Here is a 27,225-nt window from a genome sequence, read left to right as displayed (position 1 = left end):
CGCAATATAAAGCGCTAGAACCAGTACTTATCTGATGCTAGTGTTGTATTGGCGCTGATCTGATACAAAAAACAATTTAAGGATTTTAGTCGTAGTTGGTTTTAACGAGTGCTTTGAATTTTGTTTTACTTACCAATTTGAAAATCATTACATTTGCATGTTTCAGTTTGACCAATTGTGCTTCTTTGACCGTCGTAATGATAGCATTTGATATTGCATCAGCAATCCTTTTGCCCATAATATTGACTACTGGTATCCACATAAATACAAGTGTCGGTCATCTCAAGTAACAAAAGTTTTCTCATTTGATATTTATCAAATGTGCATTTTTTTTTCTGGCATTGTCCTGTTTGACTCTTATTTTACAAAAATAATAATTTGTAGGCCTTCAACACGGACAACCGCACTTGGGTCACGCCACCTCATCACTAAGACAACCAGAAACACCAGCGATTTCATTTTCCGCTCGGGACTTCACCAACGCCGACAGCCTTAGAGTATCGCTGAGAAACTATGATTCAAACACCGAAAGCCTTCCCTTTCAAATCACCTCGGACAGAAAACCGATCACCCAACTAATGGAGGAACCACTATCGAGTGGTGATCTGTTGAGCAACGTCGATTCCCCAAAAGACCGACCAGCGGACATTAGAGAGCTCAACTACGACGCTTATTTCGAGCCTTCTGTCAAAGTTGCCGCACCAGGTCGTGACCTCACCAAAGCGGGCAGCGCAAGAATTGTGAAAAACACATCCAGAATGGCAGATTACAGGCCACATCCCGACCGGTTTATGGGTCTTAGCGGCTTGGACGTGGGAGTGGGTGGCAACATTTCCGTGGAATCAGAAGTGTCAAAAACACCTCATCGTCGTTACGACGCTGTGAAGCAAAAGAAAAAGCTGGAAGAGAATTCTGAAGGCCTTGCAAAGCTGAAAGAAACGATAAGGAGGCAAAAAGAAAACAGGCAAGTCACTTAAAATGAAAGATACTGAGATGCCACAACAATATATTGTGAAAAATAATGTTATTTTAGCGATCCTAGTGAAAACCATACAGATATAACATTTGTCACTTTAGCCTAGGTTCCATGTCCTTGCAACTTTTTTAGGCAAAACCCTGATTTTTATATTTTTCCTGGGCACCGTTTTTCACAATTAAGCTAATTTAAAAAATTAAACCTTACACAATGAATATATGACTATTAGATTGTTTATCTAGCATGACAAATATAACAACGACTAAAACATTGTATTTTTCAACAGTTATAAAGGCTGGTTTGTTTTTTTCACCATTTTAAAGAGTGTCTACCTCCAGGTCACCTTCTTCTCTGCAAGGAAGCTTCAGCGGTCGCAAGGTTCTGCACAAAGATGGAGATCCCATCGCTTATCCTTCCGAGCACCAAGAACCCAACAGACTACTGACAAGGAAAATCGCAGCTGGTCCCCCTGCACCAAAATATCTAGTAAATTGTGTTTTTTTATAAATATAGTTTAATTTTCTGTTATGGGTAATTTTTATGGTAAGATTTTTCTAAAGGTTTAAAATTGTTTTTTTTAAGGCCTTAACACTGAAAAAGCTTGCCGTAGAAGTGTCTTGCCGCCTTTTTATTTTAATTATTTGTTAATTTGGCCTTAACCACGCAAAAACTTTATGGCAGTCGTCCTGTCTACTTTTTTACTTAAATGTTTTTTGTTTTAGGGCTTTAACACAGCAAAAACTCGGCTTCGAACTCCCGATGGCAAAGTTTGGAGAGAGGATGGCAAGAAATCCACAAGCAACACCAGATTACGACCAGAAAGTAAACCTAAAGGTTTGAAGTTGTTATTTTGTTAATGCCAAAGTTTAAACTTTGAATTCCTTGCAGTACCTGTTGAAATATATATAGACTAAAACCGGTTTTCTCATAAACCATGTGATAAAAATGGCAGCGTTTATAAGATGTTGGTGCATATTCTTCAGACAATGTTTATAAAATACATTATACATGAATAAAATATTTTAATTTGAACTCACTTTTAGCTGCTACTGGTTTGTTCAAAAGTGCTGACACTTCAAATATGTCAAAAGCTGCAGGGAAAAAAGAAAAGCGCACAGCGAAAGGAAAACCAGTACGAAAAATAGGTACAGACCCCACATTTCTATAATAAACGAAATGTTTTTTCCTTGATTAACATTCAAGTTTGCTAAATGTGATTTGCAGACTTTGACTTCACATATCTTCAATTAATATATTTGACGTAGCTGCTAAGCAACTCACTAATTAGTGTTATAGGCTAAACACCAAATGTCAAAAATTCCTTCGTTAAAGGCATATTCTAAACTATTTAACCCAAAGATTTCCTTTTTATCATCTGAGAGTGTCACTTTGTAAAATATTCCAGTGTTGATCGCTATCTATACTTTACGTTCTTAATCATCATCATCACTTTCTCTAAACGCAAATTGTTTCCCAAATTAAAGGCAAAATTCAGCCGGACAATGTGGTGCATAAGAAGTCCCTTATAACCCCCTCATCATGGCGAGAGGGTCAGAGGGTAGCCGAAGCCATTCTCGGTCCCATGCCCAAAAAGAAAGCCCCAGTTGCCCCGACTCAGCATTCTCCTCCCACTAAGGACAAACAACGAAGTCTTGCCAAAGGTTTGAGTGAAACAACTTTACTCGAAATGTTTATTTATTTGAGCTAGATAAGCCTGAAAGGGATTTGATTTTCCATGCATTGCTTATTATGTGCATATTTGCATCAGCCTTATTTTTCATTAATATTTTACAAACTTCCTTACACCGTATTTTTTATTATGATATTTTTATACATGTATGATGTACATATTTGCATGTTTACACCATATTGATTTTTTTATAATGTATGATTTATGTATTTGCACACACAATATTTTTTGTTATAGTAAAGATTTTTTTACATTATGCATGCCTTTTATTAGGATACCCTGTTATAAGAGCTTGGCTAGCTAAAATTTAACCGACTATGATTTAAGATATTATGATGAATTGGTTGATGCTTCCACCATCAACAGTTAGTTCACTTGACTGAGAATTATTTTAAATATGTGTTCAAATGCTATTTAAACCAAAAAATTGTTATCTAGTTTATAGTAATTTTATTTATGTTCTACCTAGAATCTCGATTTGATAAAATATATCACATAACATTAGTGGCATCGTTTTGGGCGTTTCAAGTACATTGATTAACTGCTATGAACCCTTAAATGGTGTATCAACAATGAACATCCTCTCCGTATTAGCCCAACTTTCTATTGAACTGCTTTGCTAAATAAAGCTTGATATATACCTGTTTAAACCTGCTGGCTCTATAGGTGGTCATCAATCAAACTACAGCTGACAGCTTATTTAATATTAAAATATTTATAAGTTTTATTCTATACTACTGTTAACGCAGACACCTTAAGTTAACTTTCATCTTAAAGATTAAAAAGATTTATACAACATTACTCCAATGTAAAACAGCGTTTATTTAATCCATTGAGTTTGCCATTACCAAAATTTAATTTTCATGGATTTGTAAGGGTTGCATGTAGCTCCTTTATTCTGTGTTTTTTTTCCAGCTTATCTTGCTCGCTTTCTGTTTTGCGATAACTAAAATTGGTGAAAAGCTATTGTTTATTTAACTTAATCATTTTTTTACAAATGCACTTTATTTTAGTTTGCTAGTATGTATCAATTTTGGATTTACACTTTTATTTAATTAGGAAAGTGATCTAAAAACATTAACCGTGTACATTGCAAGATATGTACTAAAACAATCAATATACATCTTATAGATTGTTTTCACTTATTTATTGTAAGTGGTGGTAATTGCTTGGTGTTAATGGGTGTAAAAAAGTCTACCATGCTTTCGGCTTTGCATTTTTTTTTGCTACTTTTCTGCATGGCTGTCTGTTTGTTTGGCAGAAAAAGAGCAAGAATCAGAGGCTGTTTCTTGCAACAGCAGCAACGCCTCTTCTGCGGTGCCCAACGTGGCTACTAACCCCACGCCTAACCCCGCTGTATCTGAAGAGGTGAATTCCCTTTCAGGTGCCCCCGCTGATGGCTTAGACGCAGAAAATTTGGCAAATGCGACTAACAACGCCGACGTTTTTGCAAACGAGGATAGGCCAGGTATTGTTTCTCAATTAGTCTGGTTACTAGATTCTATTTACATTACTAATATAGCCTGATTAATAGTGGTGTTGTTTATGAGTGGCATGAGTGCTTCCTGTTTCTAGGAAACAAAGTAAACTCAATTTTAAATAAGCTTTTATTTTAAATACTGCAGATTAAATTCTGTACTCCATGTGTATTTTTTATCGAGCATATTTGGTCATTGGGTAAAACATAGCTATTTATGTATATTTGTTTTGTTTTTTTGCCTTTTTGAACCTTGTACAAATGCATTGCTGCAGCTGTTATTTAAAATAAGGGGATCCATAGCTTGGATCCATAATTTCAATATTTCATTGTGGCTAAAAACAGTTCATGAATCCTCTACTGTGATTGTGTTAGGTCAGACTGTAAATACAAAATCCCTTATTTATTTTTTCAGTTATTTAGGTAAACTTCTGTCAATACGCAATGCCACATTGAATCAACTGAAAATTGTTCTTTAGGCCATGTTTTTGATTAAATGTACAGAACAACTTTTCAATTGATACAATGCCTCAACGGTATATTCAACCGTAATTGTATAATTTCAATAATTAAATTTTGGATAAATATCCTTCACCACCCCCTATTGTGTGTGTCAAGACATACCAAGACACAATGCCAATATTGTACGACTCTACTCTTTATTATTTGGGAAAAGTTCCTTAGTATGTTGTGTATTAAACCTCCGGTAACTGATTTCGTGCTTGTGCCAGTGTGTTATGGCCTTTACACAGTATCAATAGAACGCTCGAGGCCGTTTACACAAAGTCGACCCATTAAGAGTGGCCCGGACAAAATTGAAAACACAAGTTTGACTTGTTTGCTTTAGGAGTGCCATTATCCACCGGCCATAATCTCCACAATCGCTCTGGCGAGATTTCTCCAGTCCAGACCTGCTTTGGCCCACCGATTGTGTTTTTCAATGGCTCGTACAAACCGCCTTATTTACTTTTCTTTACTGGCCAATAATGGATCTGGCTCGTTAAAATTACTTTACTCGAAACATTAGACTTGAATGGAAACATTTGCTGCAATTATAATGGAAATGTAAACACTTCCCTAAAACAGATTAAATGAAATTTCAAATGCATATGTTAACCTTTAAGAAAACAAACATCTCCTTTTATTTGCAACTTTATTGATATAATTGTCTATATTTTAAATATCCTTACTTCAAAATTATTTAAAGCAAGTTTTTTTTTTTTTTTTTTATTGCCTGGATTTCACCTTAAAAACGCTAACTTGAAAATTTTAAGTTATGGTGATAATTTTTCATTAATTGATTGAAGATTATAACTTTAAAAAAATGTGATGAAAACTCACCCTGTTTCCCAGGTACCTAACAACTGAATTATTTAATTAAAATTCAATTGTCTAACTTGAGCAGCTTGACTAAATTTTAGCACTATAATTTTGTCCACATCTTGTTCTATTTTAGCCCAAAATGTAATGGTACAAAAACAGCCCCTCTGGAAATGGTTTTTGTTGTCTCCACTTGTAGCCTTTTAAGGGTGAAATCCAAAAATTACCAGAGGGGCTATTGTAAAATGTCATGCCTGGTAGCAGCCTTTTATATCAGTGCTGTAATAATGGCTTTAAGTCAATTACTTGAAGTGCACGAAGGTCACTGTTTTCAAATACCTTGACATTGACTGAAGTCTTTTAGACAAATGACTTGACTTGCACTTAGGTCATTGTGCCAAATATCTTGGTTTACATTCAAGTGTTATATCCTTTTTTTCAATAAAACTTTGTTATTTATTTAAATTTTTCAAATAAAACAATTTGCTTGCTATGGGTTTCGTTTTTGCTATATTTTATTGGAGTTATTGCTCATATATGATTTGTTTACCAATTTTAATAGGTTAACGTTTTATTTTTGACAAGAAATTCACTTGAAATTGACTTGCTCTAATTATTACTGGACTTGGACTTGTCTTGTTATTTATTCAAATTTCAAATAGACTTGGATTTAAGGTATTTTACAAATTACTTGACTGGGACTTAATCATTTCAAAATGACATGTTTTCAACACTGGTTTATATCTTAACCAAACTCATGTTCCAATTCCAGAAGTTCTTTCGGTAAATGTCCGAGGAATCCTCGATGATCTTCAATCCTCGACGTCCTCATCAGACGGATCAGACTCGGAAAGGGAAGAGTCGAAAACCAAGAGTCCGAAAAAGTCAGCCAAGTCCAAAATGAAGAAACGGCCTGGAACAGCTAAACAAACATCCCCTGAAAAGAAAGGTAAATATTTTGACAACTGATTGATTGAAGCGATTGGTTTACTAGATAGCAACCCACTTCAAATCGGTCTGTAGTAAATTGAACAAATATCAGTTTTGAATAGCGTTTACTACAACTATTTGTTCAAGGCTGCAGTTTTGATAAATTTGAAGTTTGATTTACGAAAATATGTTATTTTGGGTAGAGTCTTGACAACATAAAAAATATTTTATTGAATTTAAAGCTTGTACTTCGAAACAAGGTTAAACTTTCTTTGTCAATAATTAAGTAAACTAATTTTCATTGCAAAACTTATTAGCCTTGTATTTCATTAAGCTACTTTTAAAAGGTAGGACACTACTTCATGATGTTTAACAAAAAAAAAAGTTAGCATCTCCCAAAATTATTCTTTTTAAGATAACTACCCATCGATGAAGAACCACTACTCTAAGTGAAGCCATTTTTGTTTTCTTAATGTTCATTTTTTTATAGTCCATGGTTTTGCATCAAATGGCAATATAAGTACCTACTATGGTGATATTGATGCCGATCTGATATAAATGCCATTTTTTGCTCAACAACCAAAATAAAATTGCCTTTGCACTTTTTAATTTGATCCCTTTTGCTTATTGGGCCATGGTAATAAGGTAATTTGCTATCGGATTGGATCTGTCCTATAGTTTTTGTCTAACATAACAGGTATCTGTATAGGAATAAATTAATAGATCACATATCTCTTTAAAAAGAATTATTATGCAATGCAGCACACAAATAATTTAAAAATATGTTTATACCAATGTAAACTAGAGTCAGCAACCCAACCCAACGATACTAAATTTTCCACAGTTTAACAGTAAGTCAACAAAAAATTACATATAGCAAGCAGATTGTCTTATGTGCAAAAATTAAAATAAATAGCTCAACTTAAAAAAAATCCAACCAAAGATTTGTGACTTAGGAATTAAGTCCAAGTCAAGTCATTTGAATACAGTGACATGTCATTATAACACTGACTTCAACATTGAAAACATATGCCGTTTTTTTCCACAGAGCCAATCAAGAAGGTCCGTCACTACAACCAGAGTCAGGTGCAGCAATACATGGCAAGGCAGAAGGCAGAGCGAAAAAAGAGACTCGCCGAAGCCAAGAAGCAGGAACAAGAGGCGAATGAACGAAGGATGAAGCAACTTAACGAACTCGATCTACGACAGAAGGAAAAGCGAAGGAAACAGCTGCTGTCCTCTTCTATGCAAGGTACTTTTCTATATTCATTTTCTTATTTAATTTATGAAAAGGGTAATTATAGACCACTTAATTGTGAAAAAAATTCGTATGGGTTCTACGTTATTCTAACGGTCATTATTTTTTTCAAATAATGCGTTATTTTTGTTTTTTAAGATTTGTTAATTAAATTAAAGTAGTTGTATGTTTCAAAATAACTCTCAAACCAAAAAGGTCGAATATAAATCGACATTATCTTAATTAAGACATTGCTCAGAAATGATAAAAATTGCGTTCCGCGATGCTTGAATTGCTTTTCAGTCACATTAACTTAATATGATACAAGCTCGTATGGAAACGTCCAAATTAAGATGACGTCGATCTAGTCAACCTTTTTGGCTTTGCAAGCCATTATTAAGCTTACACAACAGATCCGTGCATAGTGAACCCTAGTCGTATGGTGATATATTAAACGACATGAGAAAAAATGTCCATTATAAACTAAAATGGAAAAGTCATGTAGGCCCTAAAATTTTAATACTAAATATTTAATTTTCAGGCAACACTGAAGGACGAAGTGGAAAGTCACTTCAGGACACTTTCACCAAAGATCCTGGTTCATCTTTTAACTCTCCCCGGCAAAATCCTGTCGCAGTCGGGTGAGCAAAGTTTTCGTGCTGTTTCTCAATGACATTTGTGTAATTTTAGATACAAGAATACCAAATCTTTTTCCTAAATTTAATTTTTTAGTTTTTCCAAACTTTTATAGGATAAAATATATATTTTTACTTATTTTCTTAAACCTTTGCCAAATCTGCAAAATTATTCCCAAAACTTTTAATCTTTTTAACAAAAGATTATCTGCAATTTCGTATGTAAAAATTTTTAAAGGTATTTACGCAACAAATTTGCTGTAAAAACGAGTTTTTTTTTTACTATTGATTACAATCATTCATAACAATCATGATATATATACATTTATACCATCAAGTTAAGTTGCATATATATATATATATAAATAGGCAACATTTTACAGATGCCCCCAATTTGAATTTCCCTTTTCTTAAACCCAATATGCCTTAACAAAACTAGGTACGAGGCGCGAATCGCTTCATTTCTGGACAAACTCGACCGATATCGCAGCATAAAGCAGCACGACTCGCTCGAGAGCGAAGCTCAACCGAAAACCACCAAAGTTTCCGACTTCATGTCTAAACTCGACCAATACCTCAACGAAGACGACGCCAATTCGACGTCCAATCTCTCTCCTTCACCCAAACAGTCACCCCGTACAGACGGTAACCTCACAGTTGCTGATCTGAGCGGCGATTACAAAAGTCCGAAAAGTGCCGCCTACCAACACAGGAGCAATCCCGGCTCTCCAAAGCTATACGGCCTCATGGAATCGGAGAAAGTCGATCGTATTGCAGCCATCAAGGCCAAATCGGACCTTCTTCAGGTTTGCTCAGACTCTGGTGGTAATTTTAAAACCAAAGTATTCACATTTTTTAGCAATTTTGTAAGAGAGCTTGGAATAACCTTGTACCTATCTCCTACGCGTCGTCTCCTAGGTGCGACAGTTTGCGATTTTTTGTGTACACTAATTTCAAACAAACAACTGTGATGGGTACACTATGCACAAATCTGTAATGTAGCTTGATAATGAATTGCGAAGCCAAAAAGGTCGAGTAGATCGACATCATAAAAGCAACATTAACTGAAGATGATACAAGCTCGGATCGAAACGACTCAATCAAGATTATGTCCATCTACTAGACCTTTTGGCTTTCCAGTTCATTATCAAACTACTGTGATAATTTGACCATATAAACTTGTCCAGGAAAAATATATTCTCTTTTGTTTGCCTGGCTGACGGCTGTGATTATGTGGTAAAATTTTCACGTCATTCTGTGTAATGATAAATGTCTAAAACCAGCTAATGATTTAGTTGTTAAAATGAAAAGAACGATTATATTAGTTACACTGTTTAACTGATTAATAATAAAACACTTTAATAGCTTTGATAAAAAAACAATTTATTCTAAAAATACAAAAGAAAGAAATACAATACAAGAGAGGTGTCCTTTAACTATAGTTACTTGACCGGTTGTGTTTGTATAATGCTGTAGCCCAGGTTTTAGCAATACAACAAACCAAACACATTTTCTTTACACTTACCCGCAATGCAACCTTAATCATGCCATGACACGACCTACTGTGTTAAATGAATTACAGGAAAGAATAGCTCAGCAGGCGCAGCAATTGATCGATCGACCTTCTGGTGTCCCTGTGCAGTCTTACAGCGACCTCTCGCACTACAATCCTTACGAGAAGCATCTGCGATCCACTACCGGGTATGAAACACATGCGGAATTTTTTATGATGTTTAAGACTATAATATTTTTTTGAATTGAATGCTAAAACGAGTTTTTATCATGTGAAGTATGTTCGTAAAAAACTGGATAAAGGATTTTTTTCCTGTACTTTTTTTTTTTTTCCTGTAAATTTTTTACTTAAACTTTAAAATCATTCAATTTATCAATTTCATTGTCGGTAATTTTAATTGACCCAAAACATTTATTATTTTGTTGTTTTTTTCATTGTAATGAACGACTGGGATCTCTTGTTTACATTTTTCGTAACAATAATTTAAACGCATTAATCTTCTTTTACATATTCCATCGTATAAACAGATGCTATATTTTTTATTTTTCCCTTGTAACAGAAGAATAGTGTACAGATGTTAATATTTCGCCGTCAAAGGCGTCGTCAGAATATCTTAAAAACAATGCAACAGTATAAATACTAGTATTAGTCAGAGACATTAAAAGATAAAATAAAACAAATAAAACTATGAATATTGTCTGACCTGAATAACTACCTTTGTCAGAGTATTCTGCACTTAATGATCACAAATTGAAGTCGACATTTATCTTGCAAGCTTCAAAATGATTGCAAATATCACATATTCAGCCTCAGTGCAACATTTCTACCTTGTGTTACACCACAGTCTGCCTGGCACTTCACGGCACAGCAGCCCCTCCCCTTCCGACAAGCGCTATTCACCCCGGATACACCCAGACCTGGACGACTCCTACCCCGGGGTTGCCAACACGAGGGATCATGCCCTCAACAGCGCAAGAATCCAGCAGGAAAACGAAGCGTCGACCAAGATACAAGCTGCCTATAAAGGCCATGCTGTCAGGTGGACGAACTGTAATCATTGATTTATCGTTCACGGGAGTTTGTTTGGGCTTATGAAATTGTTAGCATATGTTTTGCGTATTGGATATTTTTACCGTGATTTAACGTTTATGGAGTTTTTTTAGGCGCATAAAATTTTTAAGTATTTTTTTTTATTTAATTTTTCTCTTGATTGTCACTTTAAAGTTTTGTCTAACCTTAATTTATCACACCTTATGGTGGACTAAGATTTATTTGACATAAAGTGTAATGTGAGATTTAGCAGGTTAGACTAACGTTACTTTATATATTAAAACAGATTTTACCCATTATATATGTTTGTATACAGAGTCAAAATTCAATCTGTTTGAGAAACAATACACACAAACGCCTTATTAAACTTAAAGGCAATTAAAACAGTATCTACAGCAGTAAGATGGAACTAGTAAGAGATTTATTGGGCAATGCAAATTCACTCCCTTCCCCAATAATTTATCTTGCCTAGTAGCGAGGGTACATGAACTTAAGTTTCGCAACCTTTGTATATTTTAAATATTCATTTTTACTTCGGGTTAGTTGGGTACACTATACACCAGGGGTTCCTAAACTTTTTTGACCGCGGACCCCTAACATTTTTTTTGGGCCTTGCGTGGATCACGGTAGGGTAACAAAACTTCAAAAATGACGTCATAAAATGACGTCACAATACAAATTTCTGCTGATTTCGGTCAAAAAATGTGAAAGTGAAATGGAGTCTAAATACATACAGTGCAAATCCGTTTTAATATTAATTAAACTGTTTTCTTGTAAACTTTTAAAATATACACTAATATTTCAATTAGGCCTTTATGGACCCCCTAAAACTAGTTCACCCCCAAGGGGTCCATGGACCCCAGTTTAAGAACCCCTGCTAAACACTGATCCGTAATGTAGCTTGATAATCGATTGCAAAGCCTGTAGATCCACATTATCTTTAAGACATTTTGATACAAGCATTATGTCGATATTCTCAAACCGTTTTAGCTTTGCAATTTATTATCAATTCTTACCTTCTTTCTTAATGTTTTTTAACCAGACATGCCTTGGAGACTTGGGAACTGCCAAGTGGCAAAACTATTTTGGAATCAACAAGACACGAAGAAGATGAAGATGAAGATCACAACCCTCATTCCTCCAGGAGCAACAGCTCTTCCACCTTGGATCCAAGGGATCGCTCTGTGCACGAGATCATGGAGGACCTAACAAGGAAGGAGTTTTGCGCCGGAAGCAGCTCGAGGTCTTCCACATGGGCGGACCACATGAAGGATGAAGACAAGCAATTGTTTTCAGATGGAACCGATTTCTTGCAAGGTTGGTTGGTTTGTTTTTTTCTAAAGCAGAATATAACGTTGCGAATTGGCATTGAAATTTTCTTGGAAGGAACCCTTCAGGCTTTTCGACATCAAAATGCTCCCTACTTCTGTATAAGCTTTGATATTCTTACCACGTCTTGCTACAACCTTTAACCATTGTGCTCCAAACATGTAAGCATTGTTTTTCGCCTTACATTAATAGAAGCCTAATATAAAAAGTAGATGAGTTAAATCAATTAAGAATAATTCACATTTGTATGTTTCCCTCCGAACCGCTGTCATTAGACTGAGTGGTTAATCGACCAAGTTAAAATCCCCAAGCCCAAATTGTAAAACTTTAAAATATGGCAGGGATGGCGAACCACTGACCCGCCACAGATTTTCAATGACCCACCACTTGTCTCTCTAGAAATACCGAAATGTTATATATCATCTTCGGCAAAGAATAAATGTAAAAAAACAATTCACTGTTCAATTTAGGGCTGCCCAAAAGGCCTACATTAACTACACTTCAACAAATGTGTGCAGAAAAACCTGACAAATACAAGCATTTTGTTTATCGCTGTGAAACGTAACGCGTGGCGAAAGGGAGGAAAGTGAAGAGCTCCAAGATTAAAATTTCTGAAAACCCTGGTACTTTCTGTTCAACTCCTGTAATCCCATAAAAATGCTGCAGCATTTGTTAACTATTTAGGTTCTTAATTTTCGTGGAAATCCGAATTTGGAAATCGTCCAAAAACCTTGAATTACCAACCCAAACAATAACACTTTCGCCTAAAATTAGCATATGCCATATTTAAATATACAGTATGACCCACTTGTGCATTTTGTAAGGATAAGGTCGTGTTTTTGACCCGCGCGAAGAAAAGGTTTGCCATCCCTGAAATATGGTGAACCCCAGAATCTGTACCTTTAACCATAATATTAGTTTTATATAATTTTATTTATATAAATTATATAATTGCATTGAAATACCAAGTTCTCAACGGAAAACAACATTTTAAAGTGGTTTTCAGTGCACGGGTGTGTTGACAGATAAAAGAGCTGTCTGACAGGTTACAGCCAAAATAAAATGGATAAAACACATCTGAAATGCAAACGCCAATCGTTTCGTTACTAGTAAGCAACTTAAAAGTGTAGCTTTGCTATTCTTAGACAATTTGAGACTTAACTTATGCGAATTTCATAAACCGGACTGCAGTCTTAAGCAACTTGCAAGCAATTTAAAAGTAATTTGAAGCAACCTGATATAAGTGTTCAGTAACCTTATAGCAGTTTTGGGCAACTTTAAAGTAGTTTTACGCACTTAAAGCGGTCAAATTTCAAGCAACCTAATAGGAGTTTTAAGCAACTTGAGCTTTTCTTGCAATTTCCTCACCAATGACATGAATTCTCTCTCAGATCTGAAGTCGCGCCTCCACCCCCAGCTCTCCTCCTCGGATCGGGATCGCAGGAGGAAAGAGGAAGATGAGGCTGAGAGAAGGAAAGAGGAAGAGCGATCCAAGGCTCCCTGGGAGCGGAGGGACGGAGACAAGTACAGCATCCCCAACCTCTTCGCTCACAAGTACCTCAAGCTCCAGAAGAGCAGGAGAGACTTCGAGGAGCAGGATAACGGAGCATCCTACAAACCTCCTCCTGCCCCTGCTGCTCCCGCGGTGGAAGGTTGTATTCTTATAGGTTTTGCAAACACTTTAATCTACAGAGTGTAAATGGTTCTATAGGCCCTATTCTGACCATTTAGGTCTTATTTCGACGGATAAGGGGCCGACTATTTGGTTTTAGTCCTATTTTGGTTTTATTCCGACGTTGTCTAATTTCGATCTGATGGCTTAAGTCCGATGTTTATTAGACTTGTTGTTTAGCTTCATAAACACTTTAATTTGTTGAGTGTTAAAGTTAAAATAAACAAAATACTTTATTAAGTCCATTATTTTAAATAGATGGACTTTATATTTACCTCACTTTTCTCATTTTTGTTTTTCGCTAACCCTTACCTAATTATTTTTTTTAATTTTCGCCTTACCTAATTATAACTAAGATTTCAACCCAAGCATTTTTCCTGATTGACGAACGCCTTATTTCACCTTTAAACCTGGTGTGAGTTAAATAACTTGTCACCCTAATGTTTTCCATGGTAAACAGTTGCTGTTTGTTTTTCAATTCGGTTGTTTTTGTGGTAAAGCAATAAAAAAAGTAAAAAAAAAGTTGTTCAAAAAACACTTTTTTGTACCAAAAGCTCTACCAAATTTTACAGATTTTTAACGATTACAACAATTCTTCTTTTTAATACAGATGCAAATCGTGCTAGGTCAGTCACCCCCAAAGGGGACGCCCCGGTACCACCACTCGACTTCAGTATTGAAGAAATTCCACTCAGAAGCTCATCGTCATCAATAAACCGCACCCAGCCCGAAAAATACGACGACGACTTTAATTCGACCGGCGCCTCTAGTGCTCCAAGTAGCTCACGCCGGAACTTATCGAAATCCGAGGCCTTGGATCCTGTGGAACCGGCACCGCAGGTCCACAGCGCCCGATCGCACCAGTCATCCATTTCGAGCAGTTCCCGTACCCAGCGCTCACCCAGTTCTGCAAATCGCTCGAAAAGCTCCGAGAGGTTTCAGTCGTCCTCGTACGACCCGAAGGCGCTCATCACTTGGTCAAAGTCGCTGCGCAGGGACCAAGTAGCGGACAGCGCCAGGCAGGATGTGGTGTCGGACGATAGCCGCATGGACGTCAGTGATGATCTCATGCCTCCAGGTTTGTTGTGCTTGTTTTATTAGGTTTAAGGGTTTTAGGAAGTTATACAGCGTGATGCTTGATTACCGTAAGTTCTGCTGGTATTGCTGTTTAAGAGAATTGCACCTGTTTTTTCAGTTTATGAGTATTTTTAACTGAACCGATAGACTCGTGTTATTTCTTATGTTTCCTGATATTATAAATATATATGGTTTTAAGATTTTACCGGATATATGCTTTACAGGTTCCGATTACAATTTGCACGTCAACTAACTATTTAAAAAAAAAACTATTTTTTCAATTGATCGATTGGTCTTTTTTAACTATACTTCCTGGTATTTTGCACCTTAGCGAGCAATAGTTCAATTTGTGTCCAAGATAAATCATTTTTTGAACAATCTTTTTTGATTCGTTCTGATTTGTGAAGTTGAACACTTTTTTAGAACTCAACTAACATGTCTAAATTAATTTAACGGTCTAAATTACCTGATGTTATATTTGTTTCTTTTATTTTTTATTTAGTTAAGTTGTCAGACATATTTTTGTCAACCTGAATTCTAATTTTTTAAATTTTTTCTGTTGGCAAATATATTTTTACCGATCTGATGTTATAAGGTTCCTGGGAGCATAGAAATCTCAATACACCAGGTTAAACATACAACGTTTGTTTTTTCAGTGGTGAACCTACCAGTTGCCAGCCAAGGCAGCCTCAGATTTTCGCCGGCCGTTTTGGAGCACAAGTTGGCGCTAGAGATCAACAGATACGAGACAATTGACGAAACAATGAACCAACTCACTGGGACGGAAAGAACACAGGCGGTGGCTATGGCGCAACAGGAGACCGTCTCGATTGCCCAGATATTACAGGTCAGTTACAAAGCAACTCACAAATAGGGTCGGTCATACACATGACGTGCTTGGTAAATATTTCCACGATATGTTATTTCACCTTTACAACATTCTGTTATAGCCTTACCGGTGTACAATTAGGACTGCGTTGCGGGACTTGACTAGTCTTACGTAGTTTTTTTTCAAGTCCCGAGTCTGACTACAAAAAAATAAACCGACTCCGCCAAATCCCACTTTGACTCCGCAGCCTCTGTTTCAATGTTTACAATCTAAAACGGCAAATTGTGACTTCGAATAAAAACGAAATCTCGACAAAAATCACTTTACTTTACAAATTGAGGAAATTTCCCATCGGAACGGATCCGATTGCCGATTGGAAAATGGTGATATCGGTGCCAATCAAATATTTATTAAATATATCAAAATATAAACCAAGCGCAGAAGCAAATATCGTCATAATATCCCGCAAATCATTAGCACTGCACTTATTTATTATACTTGTCTAATTTTTACCCGATACCCTGTATTTTCGACAAAACGTGTTCGATGAGATACCAAAGACATCATTAAGAATTGAGGCAGATTCTTTTATTTAAAAGAAAATTCCGATTCCTAATAAACACTCTATAATAACAAACTTTACTTCACGTTCTAGTCCCGTCAGCTGCAGCATTAATAAATAAATAAAATACATCCAAGACTAAAATGAACTAAAACAAGCTACGTGTAACGCTAACCAGTAAACAAAACTACAAACAATGATACGTGAAGCGGCCGCTAAGCGCCCCTGATATCTCTAGTTTAACTTTTATTTGCCGATCCTAATAAACACCATATTCAGCCACTTCACATATCATTCCAGTCCCGTCAGCTGCATCAGTTGAAAGTCAATATTGCGATATTCTAGTTAATAACCTACGAAAAAATCTTATAGGGGCGCCGCTATACATAGAAGGCTGAGAAACACTGTGTTAGTCTGTCACGGTGTACAGTATCTCTAGTTCAGTAGTTCTCGACCTTTTTTCTTTCGTGGCCCATTTTCGTTGTACAAAAATTCTGTGGCCCAATAAGTTTTTATGAATGCACAAACTATAACAAAGGTTTAGAACAAAAAATAGCGGAGCATATATTAAAACAGCTTATTTATTCAACCGCGCATTAGTGAGGTACTTGCTTCTGAACAATAAATTTACATTTCATTTACATTCCTTATCAATTCCTCCCCAAGCCAATATTCCTGTAAAATTAGGTATAGTGACTTAAATGAAACTAAAATTGGTCTGTGGCCCACTTCAAAAGGTTACATGGCCCACAGGTTGAGAACCGCTGCTCTAGTTACTTAGTTTTAGTTACTTATATTAGCGATCCCCCAAAAACCCTCTTTTCAACAACTTCATGTGTCTTTCTAGTCCCGGCAGCTCCAGCATCAGATGGAAGTTGATCGACTGACAACTCGCGCCAAGGAGGAAGCGATGGAGGCGAGTAAGAGGAGCCAGGAGGAGGAAACGAGAAGGAAGGAGAAGGACATCAAAGAGAGGGAGGACTTCGTGCTCAAGCAGGGACAGATGGCGCTCAAATTACAGGTAATTTACACTAGCCGTGCAGGCTGCCTAATGCCTATAGCAAGGGTTACCATTCAGTGCTTATTTCTAACGTTTGTGCTTGGTTTTAATTTAAGTGTCTTCAAAAATACTAATGTGCTTGTTTTTCTTTTTTTAACCACTTATGTTAATGCTAAGCCCGGAATTGGTGAGTGATGGCGCCCCCATTAAAGGTTTAGGTGACCCCAAACCAATGCTATAGTATAATAAAGTACCCAATGAGTTTTTTTCGTTACTTCGATGCTGCTTTTACCTTGTCCAACTTTATGATAACCTTGTTTAAAATTGCTTTGAAAGATTAGATTGAGGTAGCTTTTCGAAAAAATAACACAAAAACCAAGTTCACTCGAAATTTAACTAGTTACGTCCGATTTTTTTACATTTTAATCCTATACCGATATCCGATGTTTTGTACAACAAGTATCAGACATTCCTTATGTACAGAAATACTGAATGAATACAAAATATTTTCATTAGGAGGAGACGCTGAAATCGCTTCAGGCCCAACAGAGAAAGTCCTCATACCCTACTTCCTCGTACAAGAAGCACACAACCAGCGACTACACAACAACATCGTCCGATAAGTCCTACAGTAGCTCGTCGGATTCATCAAAGTAAGTAAAACTTGTGTTTTTACCAAGCGTTTATCTTAGATATTTATTTAATTTTTATTGTCTTTTATGACAAGATAAAAAAAAATATATTTAAAAAAAAATATATATATAACAGAAAAATATTTTTTTTTCTATTACAGGTTTTCTGCTCTTATACCTAAATATTCAATTATATCTAACATTTTAAAGAAAACAATATTAACCATTGTTTTTTTTTTGTTTTTTGTTTTTTTTGTTTTTTTCATAAAATTTTATATTTGGCAATAATTCCAAATACGAAAATAGATTTTTTGTGTTTAAAAGGAACAAGAAACTTAAAATAAATGAAACTTTGCTCAAATTTTATCATTAAAGAATATTTTGCAAGTGCTTTCGAAATAAACTGATTAACAAGATTTAAACAAAAAATAGTTATTCTTTTTTACATTTTTTAGGCACTAACAAATAGTAAAGCTGTTTGGACATAAAAAATGCCGATTTTTAATAAAATTTCATTTTTTCATTGATTTTAACAAGAATAAGAAAGGTCTAAAAAGGTGGAAAAAAACAAAAAACAAACTTTTCCTTCAGGACTCCTGTGACCAGCCGCTCCTACTCTACCACCTTCGACAGTTCGCTTCCCCATCGCCAGGATAACAAACGCGACGAATCAAAGCACGATCGAAGAAGAAGTCCCCCGTCGATCGTCTCTGAGCACAGCACAACATCCGTGCGACACTCCGAGGGTCCGGAGGATAGCGGAAGCATCCAGGAGGAGATTCTTGGAAAAGGAGGAAGACATGTTGATGAGGATGGGTCGTCCAAGTCGATCTCAGAGAATTTGAACTTTGAGATGGGGCGCGATGATGACACGAGCAGGTGTGAGACTGATTTTTTTAAGTTTGTTTGTTGGATAAAATGCATTACAAAATAAAAAATATTGGTGAATTATTCATGTTATACTTTTTATACTGGGAATACTTTTTGGGAGCGAATTGATAACTTGTAAGTTATTGTTTATCTATTTTTCAAGTTATTTTTTTGTTTTTAGTTTATTTTTTTTAAGTTGTCTTTACTTGGATAACAAATTAATTATTTTTGGATTATAATTATATAATTAAAGTCATTTTAAGTAGCACTAGGTTTTGATAGGTATTGCATGATAAAAATGACTGAGAGTGACATACTTAAATAAAAAAATTTGTCTTTAATGAAATGTATTTGGGATAAAATTATCGTTAGATATTTTTTGCCGATAGATATGGCAATAGCTCAAATATTTTAAGAGATTATAAGATTGTATCATTGCTAAACACATAAATAGCAATGCGGTTTCCTACCGTGACAAGGTAGTAACACCAACTGCTGTACGGACAACTACAAAAGTCAAAACTACAAAAGTCAAGGCACCATGTGCTCACTGACATTTGGCAGTTTGGCCGCAAGTAATAGAATGCTAACACATTTCAACAAGTCATAAATGACTTACAACAATGCGCAAAGTTAAAAGATATGACCCATTTGCGTAATAGACTTTCCGAAAGCACCTGGTTTCACCAAATAAATATATAGTGCCGAGCCAGTCTAAAAATCAATAAAAAACCTCTAACTCCCTTTTCACCAAGGCACAAATCTAAACACTTTACTCATTTTTTCACATTTGTTTTAAAGATTCATTTGGGAAGAAATTGATTTATAGTGCTTAATCAGTAAAAATACAATAAAATCCGCCCTACACCCTTTTCCAAGTACGAAACCCAAACATTTTCTTATTTATTTTTTATTTTTTAGATCAATCTCTGAGGAAATTGACGCGGCGCCCAGCCCGAAAGGCGCCAAGAAGCGCGACAAGGTCATCAAGAGGTCAAGCGAAGGTCACGACCTCAGTGACGTAGGCTCGGTGACGTTCGACGAGAGTGTGACGGAAGATGAGATTGCCGAGATTTCGAGGAGGGCCATCGTCCCATCGGAAAGCCACAGGAGGTAAGTTTACGATTTGTAAACCGGTGTTTCTCGACTAGGGATCTCCGATACATGACGCTTTGTTCTGATACCGATACCCGATAATTTGGACTCAAAGTATCGCACGATCCGATACCGAATGACGTCATTACTATGCCTAAAACAATTAAAATAGACACGAGTGTATTGATTAATTCAACTTACAAAAGAAATATGGGCCGCAAAAGCTTTGCCGGGTATACTTTCGCCTAGTATTTTGGGTCATCATTAAAAAAGATTAAGAAACACTGATCTAAACAATGTTTAGAAGTATTTTCAAGAGTTTTGCATATAGCCGAAAAACAACTGATTTGTGTTCCAACGGTCGCACGTAAAACATCAAGACCAAAGTACTGATGACGTCAAGACACTAATGCAGTTCTTCATATAACAATGCGTTCTTTAAATCAATGTATTCCCTATGTGTTAAAAATTCATGAAAAGCAGTTTTTGTCAAAATTTCCACATTTTAAATCAAAATGTCTCTTTTTTAGATCAAAAAATATCCGCCTTATTCATTATACATACCACAGTTACGCATGACCGTTCACCTGATTTCTTGCTTTTCCAGATTGCAGCGTCGCAAGTCTCCACTTACCAAGTCGTCCAAAGATAAGGACTTCGACAACTCCGATATTTCTCTTTCATCCGACGACACCCTGCCTTCTCAGCACGTTAAAGGTAACTTGTGCGCTTTAACTTGTGCGCTTTAGTGCGATTTCAGTTGCATTTTGTGCTTGTATAATGTATATTCGGTATAATGCGCGGATAGTAGGTTGAAACCCTTGCTCGTTTTGTTATTTGCCATCAGCAGTATTTAAGTTTTGTAAATGCGTGTTACTTTTTTAACGTGAACTGTATTTTGTATTGTAATTTTTAAATACAGGTATTAGAATATTAATTTTTTAACTTTTGATGCTCCATTATATCTCTTTCGTAATATTTAAAAATCGGCTTAAACAAAACGCAATATTTAAATTTTAATAAATCTATTATTTAATATTTTGAATACCTCAAACATGTTATCACCCATTTTGGTTTTTGCAGTTTGTAGGGGACGTCTAACAAACAGCAATGCAAAATCAGTAACTTTTTACGAAAATAGTATGTTTATCAAATCACTAATCAGATAGCTGTGCTCGCTTGCTATCAATAAGTTTTTGGGATATAGCCGCACGCTTAACTTCCAGCTTCATTCTATGATCGTTTTGCAATTTTTTTGTAATAATTAATTGAAATATAGTTCACTCAGTAATAACAATAATAATAATAATAATATTAATAACCATATTAACAATAATTAAAAGGAAAACTGTTAAATGTTCGTGCACTACGAACATGATGCTACAAAGCTTTCCGATGTCTAGACATAAACGCTTTTATGACTTATATTTAAATTTCTAGTTTTGTGATCTTGTCATGTTTGAAACTTTTTTTATTGTTATCTTTTCGTCCAAGATATGTTATGCCTAAAAAACAAGCGACCCCAAAAAATATTCAAGCGACCCAATTTTGGGTCGCGACCCATGCGTTGGGAACCACTGACTTAGAGGACACTTTTTACAAAAAACAAGATCAAAGCTGGAATATCAAAGCTCGTATAGTAGTAGGTAGCACTTTGAGAGTTGCGAATATTTCTTTATTTTGTATTGAATTAAGAGATATTCGAAACGTTCAAAATTCTACCTACTTCTACCTTAGATATTGTTACTGCGTCTAAATATATAAGCATGTCCGCTTTCATGTTCACCAACTATGGTCAAAAAATTAGCTGGTTAACTTTTTTCCAAAGCTTTGCTTATTTATACAAATAAAAAAACAGCTCCTCTGGTAATTAAGGTTGGAATTACCAGAGGAGCTGTTTTTTATTTTTTTACTATGCCTGGTAGCAACAGTTTATACTTTGGTTATTTGTTTTATGAAGTTTCCGGGATATTGACATTGAAACCAGCAAAAATAAAATTAGCGGTTAATTCTTTTACCAAACTTTGGTTATTTGTTTATTAAAAAAATCAAGGAAAATTTACTTTAAAACAAGCAAAAATAAACTAACCCACTTAACTTCTTTACAAAGCTTCGTCTATTAGTTAAATAAAAAATAAAAAATCACTCTAAAATCAGCAAAATATTCGCATGTTGCCAGGGCGTTATTCGAGCTTGGACGATTCTTTCCCCAATCCAACCTCCCTGTTCGGCGATTCTGACATCGGCAGCTTCTCAACTTTCCTCAACGACACAGTGCAGCAATATATGCTCGAACAAGAGATGCGGGCAAGACATCAGACCGTCATGCTTAAGCTCAGGGAGAAGGCAATCAAGGTACTTTGACGAACATCCATAACAATGATACAAGCCACCCCAAATAAATATACATATTGGATATCGTAGGGATGCCCGGTAATAACAAATCTTAGCCTACACCGGATGCTAAGTAATTAAAATGACGTCATCTGGTATCTGGTCCGATCGGATTGTGATACTTTTTGTTCAAAAATATTACATGTGTGAAATCAATTTACTAGAATTAATTTATATCCAAATAACTCCAAGTTAAATATTTTACTCAAATAAGTCAAGGTAACTATTTTACAAAAAAATTGTTTTAATATTTTAGAAATGACTTACCAGTAAAACATTTTACAAACAACTTCTAAGTTAAGGATTTTACTGAAATGACCAAAGTTGATTATTTTACAAATGGCTTATGCTGAGCATTTTTCAAACAACTTTAAAGTATAGTATTTTACTCAAATGACTTGAGTTAAACTCAGTTTGTCTTCAAAACTTAAGGTCGACTTAAAAAAAATAGCAGTATTTAATGATTTCTCAGATCTGTAAACAGCAGTAACCCTGGCGTATCAATTCCATCGGCTTTTAGCTCGATTTCGACTTCATATAAATTGGCAATTGTTTTACATTACCCGAGCAACTCTATAGTATTTTGTTTGAGTGACAACTGCCCTCGAGTCTGTTAATAGCAGCAACGCTATGTTTCCAATGGGGTCCCCGGTTCAACTCGCCGAGTAACCGCTTTTCCATTTCTTTAGGAGAAGACCCAGGCTGAGCTTGCGTGGTTGGAGCAGCAGAAGCACAACATCCGGGGCAAGGGAGAGGATGACAAGATGCCTCCCATCAAGAAGAAGAAGAGAGCGATCCTGCTTAGGCTCCAGGTCGAGACTGAAGAGATTAAGAAACTAAGAGGTGGGTCGACGTTTTTATAAATATTAGTTAGCTCTGGTCAGCCTAGAAAACAACTAGCCTACGGCCAGGTTCGAACTGACGACCTCCGGAAATTAACGCAGGCTTGGACAAGGGGTGACTGAACGTTTTGTTTTTAGGATTATTAAGTAGTAAACGAGAAGCCTTCGGAAAGGCTTACCAAATCAGCCTGGTCAGGATTATTGTGCATTGGTAGTGCAAGCAAGGCTAGGCTATAAAAACAACTAATCTGGAGTGAGGTTCGAACTCAACGCAGGTGAGTTGTTCTAGCCATGACTTGCTTGCAATTTAATGCTGGTCAGGGTGACTAATACGCCTTTTGTAAGGTGTACTAGATTATGCCGTGTGCTATGTTATGAGTGCTTTGTGTCAAGCAACAATTGCACGATACCTGTTGTTCCTGTTTGTAAAAATATGCTGTTGTGAGGTTTGAACTCACCCCCTATGCCACATTGGGGCTATCGCTCTATCAACTAACCTACACAGGCTCGCTGTCAAAGCTTAATCAAAGCACTGTGGCAAATCTGAACTTGTTTAACGCCCAGTTTGCTAGCTTTTAAAGCGATTACCCTGGTGTGGCCCCACCTAGATCACAGCGTTTTCTAGCCTTACCATTCTTCGATAGATGCACTATTTTTCGGCAAACTGAATAGGAAAACCGGTGTGCTGTTAGTAGGAATTAATGCGACGTTTAGCGTTAGTCTGTACGAGTTGAGACGGACTCTTGTCATATATATATAATTCTGAAAATGGTTTCAGCTCTGTGCAGAAGTAAATGGCGTTGTTTAGTTTAGGCATTCTGATAAAGGAATGCGATTGATTTACGTCATTATTAGGGTTTTTGAGTGCTGACATGTGAGTTGAGAAAGCATAACTAAGTTTATATCGAAGCAAGCAGGGTTGCCACAATGTCTTTGAATTGTTTTGCGTGTTTAAATCATTTCAGTTTTATTTCATCGATAAAACTCAAAGTTTGAAAACCCGAGTGAAACGTGTTGATCTTTGACTTTACCTGATTGTAAAATTGTATGGGCCTTATATTGTTTCTATTATACGCAAATTAAATATTTGGAACGATATTGCCCTGAAAAACATTTCCCCGATTATGTAGTCGAAACGTTGGTACCTTATTTAATAAAATTTTGCAGGAAGAACAATTTTACAATTGAAACAATTTCTGGGAGTTTATCAATGCGTTAGGGAAACTGTGATCGAAAAGCACAAACCTGCTGCTAATGGTTTTCGGGTTCATACAAATACACGCTTTCATACACTATTATTCCATCTTACAGCTGCCAACAAGGCTGCCATCCAAGACCGAAAACATTTTTTTTACCGTTTGTTCATTGTGTTGACTATGGCATTTGTACTGTTTAGTTTTAGAATTAGTTAAAAACAACTTTATGCATTTAAATTTTAGGTCTTTGAAAGGCTAAAAATGTTTTTTCAAAAGAATTTTTTTCATCATAACATTACGTGGAAGTCTGAGCAGGTTAAATTTTGAAAGTTCAATTGTTTTTTAATGGATTAAATAAGCCTTTTATTCTCGGAATTCAGGCCAGGTGTAAGTTGTAGGAAAGTTTTTGCTCAATTTAATCGTTTTACATTTATTTCATACAAGTTTTAAACCTGTTTCACTCGTTTTTTTTTAACTTTACGATTCATTGTTAATATAGCGTCATCGGAACAGTGATCGAAAAGCAGAAACCGGCTGCTAATGGTTTGGGATTCCATAAAAATACACGCTTTTATACACTTTTATTCCATCTTGCAGCTGCCAACAAGGCTGCCATCCAAGACCGCGAACTTATTCTGAAGCAGCACAAGAACATCAGTCGCATCATGCAATCTACTCAGCAGATCAAGGAAAAAATAAAGTCCTCGTCCGGAGCAAACAAAGGTATTTTTAACCGCTGCCTGCCTCACGAAATTACTACGTTTGGAAAAACAAATCCTCTCAAAAAAAGTGACTCGCCACAAGAAAATTTTATCAATAAAAATAGGTCTTTTTGAAAATGCACACTACTTATGTACAGAAAGTAGATATACTAATATGTTATATAATGAAATAGACAAAAAGTCTTTTTTTGTTATGTTGCCCTTTTCTTTAATGTTTTACTATTTTGCGGTCTTACATTTTCTAACTTAAGTCTCTCTTTTTTCTGAGAATACTTCGAATTTGTTGAGAATACTTTTAAATAAGTTTTCACAAACCTAACCTCTGAATTTCGTTTCACGTGTATTTACAGATTTAGAAAAAGTCTCTTTTTCTTTCCCTTGTTCTACAATTTCTTATAAATTGAATTTGTACACCATAGTATTTTCGACCAACTATCCGAATCAAGATTCAAGCAAGGAAGGCTAAAAAAACACCTAGCATGTTGTGAGGTTCGATCTCACGACCCCGAACACTTCCAATTTCAAAAACACTTGCTCTGCCAATCAATTTCCAACTTTTTAACTCGCAAAACAAACCTGACTTAAATTGTATAAATTCTCAGGCGCCGACCCCAAGGCCTCGGTTTCGGGACTTTCCCTCAGCCCCGAGGGTCACATCGTCTCGTCCACCCCCGTGCCCCAGTCCGGGGATTCCCCGTCGATTTCCGAGGATGACGTCACGGCCAATCAATCGGAGTCGGATCTGAACGTGTCGGTAAGAAACGTGGCGGCTATATGCGCGAAACATACATGGATTGCATGATTTTTATGTTAACTGGCGATAACCACAAAAATGTGCGGCCAATCACCTTTTATGAAGGCTGAAAGTATTTTTTGACATTTTATGAAGGCTGGTGTATTTTCTATGTTTATTTTATCCAGTTGTTTTATGGAAAACGGCTTGTAGTTTACATTACAATAAATGAAATTGGCGGGGATATCAATTTGAATGCTTTGGATAATTTTAAAAATAGCGTAAAAAGGCCATCCGGTCAAATAGCCTATAGACACATACTGGGGCTATTTACCCGGCTGGCAAAGTAATTAGGATCGATTTCTGAATAAATCATTGAAGTTATGCAAAACTCGGAAAATTAAACCTAATTCAACCACCAAAAAACCCAACCCTATCAATAAATAACCACGTATTAGCGCAAGCGTAAAACAGCCATCCGGTCAAATAGCCACTTCTGTTTTATATACATTTAAGGTTAAAAAAAACACTGCTTTAAGATAAATTAATCTTCTTTAACGCATAATGGTTGGAGGTTGTAGTAAGACGTAATATGAATGTCAATACCACTCTCAACTTCTTAAACACTCATTCTTTTTGATATATGAATCATTTAGATGGCCTTATCTGCTATCGGCGACCTACCTTCTAATCGCCGAATCTTCTTTAAGATAATTAAAATCCTCTTGCTCTTGCAGTCCAACCGACTCCTCCGTCACCTGAAGGTTGCCAGCAGAGGATTGGACGACCGGAAGCTCACCTTCCGCGAGAAGGGACTCCTCAAGAGGAAGAGGGATGCGGAACGACTCCTGGAGTGGAAGAGGAAGTTGGATGAGGAGGAACAAAAGGTGGGAGGTTGCCAGGAGCGATCCGCTGGAAAAGTCGTTCAAAATAAATAACACATGATAATCAGAAAAGATTGTTTTAACATTCATAAAAAAAACATTGGTTTGACAAGGGTTGGTTAGTCGAATACTCAGCATGGCCGACATAAAAAGTTATTAATAGTGTTCTAAAAACTGAATAAAATAGCTTTTCCACTCAACTTTCATGTAATCAATTGCATGCCAAGCACATCTACAACGTATTGTTCGTGGTTTTGTGGGTAAAGGGGTTGTGCCACTTATTTAACCTTTTGTTCCAATGGATATTTCTTTAGAAATAAACAACCCCTTACCATTTTTACTCCGTATTTTTGACTGCTTTACTGCTGCAATTCAGGTGATCGACATCGAGAAAAAGGCGATCTCAGCCTGGGCACAAGATGCTCCCAAGGTGGCGCCAGAGATAAAAGACAAGGAAAGAACCAAAAAAGGTAAAGTGAAAAAAAAAAACATTGTTTATTGTGTAATTTACTAATCATCAAGGTTATTGCTAAACAGCTTACACAAATTTTATATCTCTA

At 36.1% G+C, this 27,225-nt stretch overlaps 1 protein-coding gene across 1 annotated transcript in view; it reads left to right on the top strand.

Moving 5' to 3' along the window:
• The window catches only part of LOC146131937 (centrosome-associated protein 350-like), a 53,057-nt gene that overhangs the window by 1,443 nt on the left and 24,389 nt on the right, over nucleotides 1–27,225 (top strand). The window contains exons 4-30 of the mRNA XM_083397147.1: nucleotides 385–964; nucleotides 1,315–1,462; nucleotides 1,699–1,810; nucleotides 2,020–2,121; nucleotides 2,461–2,637; nucleotides 3,928–4,134; nucleotides 6,236–6,412; nucleotides 7,442–7,645; nucleotides 8,172–8,271; nucleotides 8,705–9,071; nucleotides 9,848–9,966; nucleotides 10,623–10,817; nucleotides 11,871–12,145; nucleotides 13,549–13,809; nucleotides 14,440–14,907; nucleotides 15,563–15,753; nucleotides 17,145–17,318; nucleotides 17,814–17,950; nucleotides 18,521–18,808; nucleotides 19,721–19,912; nucleotides 20,502–20,611; nucleotides 22,074–22,249; nucleotides 22,978–23,131; nucleotides 24,924–25,049; nucleotides 25,651–25,802; nucleotides 26,519–26,668; nucleotides 27,042–27,135. Coding sequence (XP_083253273.1) covers nucleotides 385–964; nucleotides 1,315–1,462; nucleotides 1,699–1,810; nucleotides 2,020–2,121; nucleotides 2,461–2,637; nucleotides 3,928–4,134; nucleotides 6,236–6,412; nucleotides 7,442–7,645; nucleotides 8,172–8,271; nucleotides 8,705–9,071; nucleotides 9,848–9,966; nucleotides 10,623–10,817; nucleotides 11,871–12,145; nucleotides 13,549–13,809; nucleotides 14,440–14,907; nucleotides 15,563–15,753; nucleotides 17,145–17,318; nucleotides 17,814–17,950; nucleotides 18,521–18,808; nucleotides 19,721–19,912; nucleotides 20,502–20,611; nucleotides 22,074–22,249; nucleotides 22,978–23,131; nucleotides 24,924–25,049; nucleotides 25,651–25,802; nucleotides 26,519–26,668; nucleotides 27,042–27,135 — 5,436 coding nt within the window. The remainder of the gene's footprint in view (nucleotides 1–384; nucleotides 965–1,314; nucleotides 1,463–1,698; nucleotides 1,811–2,019; nucleotides 2,122–2,460; nucleotides 2,638–3,927; nucleotides 4,135–6,235; nucleotides 6,413–7,441; nucleotides 7,646–8,171; nucleotides 8,272–8,704; nucleotides 9,072–9,847; nucleotides 9,967–10,622; nucleotides 10,818–11,870; nucleotides 12,146–13,548; nucleotides 13,810–14,439; nucleotides 14,908–15,562; nucleotides 15,754–17,144; nucleotides 17,319–17,813; nucleotides 17,951–18,520; nucleotides 18,809–19,720; nucleotides 19,913–20,501; nucleotides 20,612–22,073; nucleotides 22,250–22,977; nucleotides 23,132–24,923; nucleotides 25,050–25,650; nucleotides 25,803–26,518; nucleotides 26,669–27,041; nucleotides 27,136–27,225) is intronic.

This window comes from Ascidiella aspersa, chromosome 9 (genome assembly GCF_963924565.1).
Source record: "Ascidiella aspersa chromosome 9, kaAscAspe10.2, whole genome shotgun sequence".
Classification (NCBI taxonomy): domain Eukaryota; kingdom Metazoa; phylum Chordata; class Ascidiacea; order Phlebobranchia; family Ascidiidae; genus Ascidiella; species Ascidiella aspersa.
This window is presented reverse-complemented; position numbering and strand designations above follow the sequence as displayed.